The following is an 8,172-nucleotide window of genomic DNA, read 5'->3' as shown; positions in this document are numbered from 1 at the left end:
TTTTGGTTTTTTTTTTTTTTAATTACTTTATAACCAAAAGCGCCATAAAAAAAGTACGTGCGTGTGTATTTGAGTGGCGCTTACAACTACACTACCAAACTAATCCATTAACTAATCGCCAACATTTTTCATAAATACAAATAAATTCATAATGTATGATTTACAATTACAATGTAATTGCTAGTATATAAAACAATACTATACATATAATGTATTTCAAGCAAAAAAAAACTTTCATATTAAAAATTCATATTTCTACTAAGTCATCGTCATATCTGTTAAAACTAAAACTTATAAAACCAAAAAAAACGTATAACAATAACATTTTGTATATATTAATTTATGTATTTACATTTTAGTGGAACTTAACTGTAAAATTACTAGCTGTACTACTTTATAAATGTGTGTGAAATTGTATGAAAAAAGTTTAATTTGAAGAAGTTGTAGCTGACACTAAGCGCGTTAAGGCCTTATGTAAATGCAAAAACAACAAGAGAGTACGCAAAGTGGACACAAGTCATGAGAAAAGCGCGTACTTGCCGAAAATCAAACATAAGCAGTTAACTATTAATTAATTGCTGCTCATGCGGCCTGCAGACACACAACTGTAAGAATGAACGCTCATACATACGTAATACTAAAATATTTAGCAGACTATACGAAAGACTAATAACCGAGTTAAGCGATGAATATTACGCGTAAATACATACATACATAATTATATAGATGCATAATTAACTACCTACTTATGTACGTATACTATGCAAATCTTATCGATTCAATTACATACCAATTATATACAATATATACATACATAATTACATACATATTATATAATATAATCTACATATACATATACAGATTCCTATGTGAAGCAAATTATAACAATAACTGCAATAATTTTCAATAAAAAAAGTGTTTTTAAAAGGCGCTTGCATTTTTCATCAAATCCTTTAGAGGAAATTTTCGCCTACAACCATTAAATAATTTCAACACACACATACATATATACTTATGTATACATTTACTTTTTAATTTGCTTTAATTTTTCTTTGGAAAGCTCTATTCGTAGATTTCGCAGCGCACTCGCTTCTTTTTCGCGCTTCTTCAGCAACTTGAATTTCTCCAACTTCAACTGGTACATTCGATGTTGGGTGCTTCGCAGTTGTCTGAGCGTACGCAGCATTTCGTCTTGCTTGCCAGCCATCCCCTCGAGTAAATGCATCTGCGCTTCGGCTGTCTTTGAATGTTTGCTTGGCGGCGGTTCGGCGTTTTCAGTAATTAGCGGCGGCGACCCGGCAGTTGGCGGCGGAGTTTCGTTACCATTCGTACTCACATCAACAAATTCAGTTGTATTGGACGATAGCAAATCTAGTTTTTTTGTAATTTCATACGCCTTCTCCTCAGTTGCAGAGAAACTGATTTCGCGGAAAACGCCGGGTTCGTTCGCCTCCTGGATTTCTCTATTACGTGCCAACTTGCGCTTCAGGTTAGCTTTATAATGGATCCACACCTGAGTAAGACGTATAAGCAAATTGTTTGCTTCTTTGTTTTTGGCTTTATTGTGACTCACCCTTTGCCATTCGGGTCCCGTTCTTGACGGCGGTCCCAGCCTATTCAGCTCGACGGCAAACTGCTGCCAAATTTTCTTCAACTCTTCACGACTAGAGCCATATAAGCGTCTGTTTCTACCAACGCTGGGATTTTTTGTAACTAAGTCGACAAGGCGGTCTAGCTGTTGCTTGGTTGATACTTTGCTGCAATTATAATTTCTTAAATAAGTATTTATTTTGCTGAATGTTATAAAATAAAAATTATTTATTATATTTTCTTGCACATACTTGATCCTCTCCATTTTTACGTTAACAGGCGTGTAAACAAAATAATAAATGGCAGTTGTATGATTTTGACAGCTCACATACAACTTAGCAAAGTCAACAGAGTTGAGTTGTGAACAGACAACTAGCGTTTTGTTTTGACAACTGCCGATGCAACAAACAACTCAATTGTGAATCATAACAGGGGGAAACACGATAAATAGATTTTACAATATTTTAAAATTGCATTTAAGAGATGCGGAAAGAATATGGATTTACAATAAATTAAAGAAAAATTATTTAAGTGCTAAATATTTGTTTCTATTAAAAATGGTAGTAAGTATGTAGAAAGTAAGAAAAGAAAGTAAAAAAAACTGTAAAATATCAACAATATACTTAAAATGAAAAAAATATAATAAAAATGCACTTATAAACTATTAAAATATATTCCGTTTGAATAAAAATAAATTAATATGAAAAAAATTGTGGCTGGTCACCTCATTGCGTTTTGGGACCATGACCAGTTGAGAAATTGTGCGATTCTACCAGGCAAGCATGAGCGCACAGGAGGTACCGCACACAAAAATATGCGCGCGCATGTGTGTGTGACTTGCCGGAGAATATTTACATACTTTCAGGCGTCGGTCTCTGGTGTGAACACTGTTTTGACGACAGCGCACTGCATTGACAACTTTGTATTTAACAGCTAATAAATGAAAAATATTCCCCATGAGTTTTATACATTTATTTTTGCAAGAATGTACAAATTAAAATGCTCACTTTTTACATTTATTAAAGAACAACTCCAAAGTGTTGTCGTAGTAAATATCGGCAAGTTTGGTAGCATCGCTCTCCTTCACGCCAGCAATAACTTCCAACACTTGACTAGTAGTTAATTAATAAGATATTTATTATTACTGGTATTTGCTAACTGCGAGTTACTTACCTTATTTGACATGGCTCACAGCGTCCGTCCACCAGTGTCTCTGCTGTCCATTTATCTTTTTTCTTAACTGTCGCAAATTTGGTTTTTACAAATTTAGCACACGCATGCGATGGTCTTATGCCGCACCACGGACAATCCGTTTCTAACATAATGCATCCGTTCGGCAATTCCTTCACCACTTCTAAATTTTTTGACGTCTTAAGCGAACAGCCATTTAAGCCTATGTAGAGGCCACCGTAAGCGATTATTTTTTCTGCTTCCTCCAAAGTGCCATCAAAGCTATGTACTACACCACCACCACATTCCAATAGCTTGTCTCGATTACGTTCGAGTATTTCCATAAAGTCAGCATGTGCGCTGCGACAGTGTAGGAAAAGTGGCAAGCGAAATTCAGCCGCCAAACTGAGTTGTTTTTCGAAATACTTTTTCTGGGTGTCTTTTTCACAGAAATGCAGCCGATCATAGTCGAGTCCACATTCACCCACAGCGATTACTTTGTCAGGATTTTCACGAATTTTCATACGTAAACCTTCATAATATTGCTCCGGGTCGGGCGAGAATTCATTGCAGCGCGTTGGATGACAACCCATTGTAACTGTCAGGCGATCTGTGGTGTTATGAATGCTTTAAATATATAATTCGTTGTATTTTTAGCACATATTGGATAGTACTGCTTATAGTTAGTCTTACCATTCGTTTTTGCCAAGTTTAATGCCTCATCCGCCTCATTCAACGTGCCTACTGTAATTATCATCTTTTCTAAGCCTTGCTTCCACGCACGTTCCAACACCAAATTCAAATCGTCAGTATGCTTCTGTGTACCGCCATAGATGCCACGAAACATGGGGTCCGTGAGATTAGCACCAATATCTACGAACCAAGAAATATCTTTAAAATAAATAAATTTTATGACAGTCGACAATCTTACCTATGTACTTCATTGCTACTTTCAGTTGGTTGAATATTCGCATGCAGAACGGTAGAAAATCTAATAAAGGTGCTATGAGAATAAATTCCTCACATCAGTATAATGATTTACGGATCGAGATGTTATAATAAATTTATCGATGATCCGATTAATTATTAAAATCGATTACCCATTTATTTATTTTAGTCTCAATCAAGTATATGTTAAAAATATATTCTCCAAATTGACATCACAGAGTATATCAGTATTGAGTTAGAAAATGTTATTTTAGCAACAATTAATGTAAAGATATTGATTATAACTTACATCGATAACAAAATAAATTTATATCGTACCCGCCTATACTGTCCAACTCCACATACTAGCTATTTTTTCTAGACATAAACAAAGCTTTTAAATATAAGTTAAAAACTTTAATGTGATGGCATTATTGGCTGCGAATTTTACAAATTACAATGCGTTAATACAATGGTGCAATTTTAGGGGAATGAAATGATGAGCTTAGAAACTAGTAATAACTTTAAGCAAAATATCTTGCATCACGGCAGAGCATAACCTTCGGGTTTAAGCCGTAGCGGTAGCAGTAGTACCATTTGTATCTTCAGGAACTGTATCACCGTTTTTTGGTTTTTCATCCTTGGCAACTTCGTTACTTTCATCCGTCTTGCCATCAACTTTAGTTTCTTCCACTTTATCTTTAACTTCTTCAGTTTCCATAGCCGCACGTCCATTACCATTTTTGGCAGCGATCTCTTTTATACCAGTCGAACCAAAACCACCGGTTCCACGTTCTGTATCATCAAGTTTGTCTACCTCTTCCAACTCTGGATAGAAAATGCGCTCACAGATAAATTGTGCAATTCGATCTCCTCGTTTCACTTCGAAATCTTCATCTGAATGATTAAATAATACAACGCCCAAGTTACCACGGTAGTCTTCATCTACAACTCCAGCACCAACATCTATAAAGTTCTTAACAGCTAGTCCAGAGCGTGGCGCAACACGTCCGTAAGATCCCTCTGGTACTTGTACTTGCAAATCAGTCTTCACCACAGCTTTTCCACGCGCTGGTATATTCACATCGTAAGCGCTTTTTAAATCAAAACCGGCCGCTCGTGGCGAACCACGTACCGGTGCTTCAGCATGCTCGGTCATCTTTGCAAAACGCAGTACACATTTTGATTCAACCTTCATCTTTTTAGGCAAGGGACTTTCGACGTCTTCTAATTTTTTCTTCAATACTTCGACAGTCGACATCTGTTGGAAAGCAATATTACATATGTTAATGGATTTTTATTCCCAATAAAAACACAAAATACTAACTCACTACACTACCAACTTTTTGTGTACAGCTACGTATATGAAGATCCACAAATCCGCTCACTTCGCCAGCCAATTTTGGAATGGTGGTTTTTGCAAAGGATGCTATAATTCGCGCCATTTTTGCCAAAAATTGCGCTTTTAAATTTTTGTTGGTAGAAAACGTTTGTTTTTGTCATCGAAAGCAATTGGACAGATGTTTTACCCACTCTTCTTTTTTAAACACACTCATTCACAATTGTTGAACATCGAATTCTATGTTTATTGTGAATACTGAAAAGCAATCACTAAAAGGAAAATTTTTCCAAAAATTATTAGCTTTTTGTGCTATTATTCTTCCTTTGTAGACCGAAAGATTCTTCGAAAAACTTTTGAAAAATGCTTGCCGAATTTACAGCTGTGTCGTTTAAAAATTCATACACCTGAATGCTTTGGAAACGATAAGTAAATGTTACTATAAAATTTTTTATTTCATGAATTTCGTTATAAATAAATGAAAAATTAAAGTGATGCGAAGTCCAATCCATATGTTTCTGTCGTGCAATATTTTCCGCCATGCGACTAATCCCACTTTTTGAATTCCGCACCTTCTGGTGGTTTAATATCAACTTTATCTTTAGACACCTCTTGCCAATTTGTACTAAGCACAGTGCCACCAGATTCGGAAAACGACTTGTTCATTGCCTTTTGTACCTCTGGAGATGATGAAGAATAGATTTTCTTAAAAAGTCGATTTAACGCCTCTTCGCTTTTAGTGTCCTCTTCCTCCGACTTCTCCACTTCCTTTGCCAAACTGTCCCAGTCCTTTTTGTGAAGCGGTGGTGGCGCAGCTGTTGGTGGTGGGAGTTCCTTCTTCTCTAAGTTATCCCATCGTTCGCCAACTTGTTTCGCTAACGTTATTTCCACTTTAGTTGAATAAGGTTTGTGCGAGCATTTACTAACATCAACCGGACGATATAACTGCAGGTCAAGCTCATAACCATCGGCTGTCATGTTTAAATGTTCCGGCTGGATATCAACTTTGTAATTTTTGCTAACTGCATCTTTCAACATAACCGTTACCACCACCTTTGTTTCGGACTGATACCAATCGTGACGCACCGACATTTTTTATGTAGTTTTTTTTTTTTTCAATGTTTGACTCTTTATTAAGTGATAACTAATCAAAAAATCGCAAGTACAACAAACGAATTGATTTGCAAAATTGTTGCTTATTATTTTTGTTCTACACAGGTCAATGAGAATTTATTATTTGACAGCTGTAATTTGTTTTGATTTCTAGAACGAGGAAGTGTTCGGAAGGTATGACAATTATTTCTTGTATGCAGAGATGTATGTCAACGACAACATGTGATTAAATAAACATAGCCATACATTTCCATAATTATGTTTTATTCATAATCCAATATTTAAATCTGGAATATATTGACGTCTCCTATCAGTATAGAACCATGTCTATCTCTTGTAAAGGACAGTATAAAATGTTCTACGGATCATTCTAAGCAACTTTGCCTTTGCGATTTTTAAGGCGAACCGAAGGCGTGGTGGTTTTTTGTATCAAAATTCGACTTGAAAGTTTTTTGTATCAAAAAACGTGGCTAGAAAGAACCAGCAAAACACAGTTTTGTTAATTTTTGTACAATAATTGAAATTTATTTAAAAAAATGGACTATTATCCAAAAAGAAAATAAAAATAGCTACATTTTCGAAATAGACTTAATCACAAGAGTTGGGCTGTTGAGTAGATAATCTCACTAACTTAGCGCCATCTGTTTTTCAATAGCGAAATTGGTCACAGCTGATTAACACTATCAATAGAAAAAAGTGTAAACTAAGAAATAAATTAGAAGCAAAGCAACTGAATTCAACTCACGCACGTCTTTTCAAATCAAAAAAATGCGTCCATTACTTCCATTAAATAGGTAATATCTAAAACAAGACGATTTTTATAACAAAATTCGGCACGATTCCGATTACTTTGGTGGAGGGATAAAGAAAAACACCGAATTTTCGTATAAATGGGGTATGTGTGGATAGGGGAGCTTCTCCAGAGGAGGAATATCGAAAAATAAGGCAATATTACGATTCTTTCGGCGCCGCGCATTTGATGGTACGGATGGATAGAGGAGGTCCTCAGGATTAAAAAATGTATACACATATACCCTCCTCAGACTCATAGTTTATGAGATATTTATGTTTAAAGTTCAAAAATTTGCAAAAACAATGCTCGTTATTTCACTATGTTTAACACACTTTTCACACATTTTTTAATTAATATATATTTAATTACACCAATATTATTTAATTACATTCGACACAAAAGAATATAATTTTTTCTTTATTCATCAAATAACATAAGATACAAAAACCATTTGCACCATTTTCTCTATATATGTTAAACAGAAAATTGATTAACTATTAAAAGTTAAAAAATTTGCACTAAAATACGAGGTATTTTTCTATCTTTCAAAAAATTTATTCACGTTTTTCATACTGCATATTTAAATAAAAACTCTAAACATTGAAATAAGTTTATTTTGTAATATTTTTCCTAAATTTATTAATTTAAAAATCCCTTAGCACATTCGTCGTTGCAAAGATAAGATTGTTTACAATTATGAGGAAAACGAGCGTTGCCATAGCCTAAACACCAAACATGTAGGATTCTTAACGAATTTTCTTTGTTTGTTTTTTTGCGTGATTCTTTTTTCTACATTAATTACAATAAAAAATACTTTCCAACATTTTTCAAGTTATAATTGAGTTGTGAACACTTTCTCCATCTACATATGTATATGTATGTATAATATGTGATTTATATTTAAGAAACACAAATAACTAAAACTCTATGATAATATTATAAAATTCATATTATATAATATCAGGATGACTGAAGTACTTTCGCATTGTACTCCTTTCTGCGTTAAAAATAAAAAAAAAATATATTGAATTTTCGTTATAAATTGGTTAAATTTTGGTTATAATATCTGTTAGCAATTTCCCTTTATTTTTGATAATACGTTGTTTTGTATATTAGGTGACAATATATATAATATTATTATATAATATTACTTCTTCTTCTTGATTGGCGTAGTCACCGCTTACGCGATTATAGCCGAGTTAACAACAGCGCGCCAGTCGTTTCTTCTTTTCGCTACGTG

At 34.3% G+C, this 8,172-nt stretch overlaps 4 protein-coding genes across 7 annotated transcripts; all 4 read right to left on the bottom strand.

Annotated features, from left to right (window-relative positions):
• LOC108971176 lies at nucleotides 1-2,066 on the bottom strand. 2 transcript variants are annotated; one of them, XM_018937058.1, is made up of 4 exons: nucleotides 1,842-2,061; nucleotides 1,574-1,757; nucleotides 1,029-1,513; nucleotides 1-970 (listed from the first exon to the last, which is right to left on the bottom strand). In XM_018937058.1, the coding sequence occupies exons 1-4, from the start codon at nucleotides 1,853-1,855 to the stop codon at nucleotides 922-924; spliced, it is 732 nt and encodes a 243-aa protein (XP_018792603.1). In that variant the 5' UTR covers nucleotides 1,856-2,061; the 3' UTR covers nucleotides 1-921. The 2 variants fall into 2 exon arrangements, with proteins under 2 accessions (XP_018792603.1, XP_018792602.1); XM_018937057.1 differs by having other exon boundaries at nucleotides 1,029-1,757; nucleotides 1,842-2,066.
• A 481-nt stretch (nucleotides 2,067-2,547) lies between these two features.
• Nucleotides 2,548-3,830, bottom strand: LOC108971165 (putative deoxyribonuclease TATDN1). The gene is made up of 4 exons (XM_018937038.1): nucleotides 3,692-3,830; nucleotides 3,454-3,633; nucleotides 2,764-3,370; nucleotides 2,548-2,702 (listed from the first exon to the last, which is right to left on the bottom strand). Exons 1-4 carry the CDS (start codon nucleotides 3,732-3,734, stop codon nucleotides 2,594-2,596), a joined length of 939 nt encoding a protein of 312 aa, XP_018792583.1. The 5' UTR covers nucleotides 3,735-3,830; the 3' UTR covers nucleotides 2,548-2,593.
• Nucleotides 3,831-4,082: 252 nt separating this feature from the next.
• Nucleotides 4,083-5,147, bottom strand: LOC108971166 (deoxyuridine 5'-triphosphate nucleotidohydrolase). Of its 3 annotated transcripts, none has more exons than XM_018937039.1 (2): nucleotides 5,019-5,147; nucleotides 4,083-4,948 (listed from the first exon to the last, which is right to left on the bottom strand). In XM_018937039.1, the coding sequence occupies exons 1-2, from the start codon at nucleotides 5,130-5,132 to the stop codon at nucleotides 4,256-4,258; spliced, it is 807 nt and encodes a 268-aa protein (XP_018792584.1). In that variant the 5' UTR covers nucleotides 5,133-5,147; the 3' UTR covers nucleotides 4,083-4,255. The 3 variants fall into 3 exon arrangements, with proteins under 3 accessions (XP_018792584.1, XP_018792586.1, XP_018792587.1); XM_018937041.1 differs by having other exon boundaries at nucleotides 5,031-5,147; XM_018937042.1 differs by having other exon boundaries at nucleotides 5,015-5,100.
• A 294-nt stretch (nucleotides 5,148-5,441) lies between these two features.
• On the bottom strand, nucleotides 5,442-6,282 carry LOC108971185 (protein SGT1 homolog). The gene has a single exon (XM_018937072.1). The coding sequence runs from the start codon at nucleotides 6,116-6,118 to the stop codon at nucleotides 5,573-5,575; it is 546 nt and encodes a 181-aa protein (XP_018792617.1). The 5' UTR covers nucleotides 6,119-6,282; the 3' UTR covers nucleotides 5,442-5,572.
• Between the last annotated feature and the right edge of the window lie 1,890 nt (nucleotides 6,283-8,172).

Source organism: Bactrocera latifrons, unplaced genomic scaffold (genome assembly GCF_001853355.1).
Source record: "Bactrocera latifrons isolate USDA-ARS-PBARC rearing strain unplaced genomic scaffold, ASM185335v1 scaffold_33, whole genome shotgun sequence".
Classification (NCBI taxonomy): domain Eukaryota; kingdom Metazoa; phylum Arthropoda; class Insecta; order Diptera; family Tephritidae; genus Bactrocera; species Bactrocera latifrons.
The sequence above is the reverse complement of the archived record's forward strand: the minus strand, read 5'-3'. Positions and strand labels throughout refer to the sequence as shown.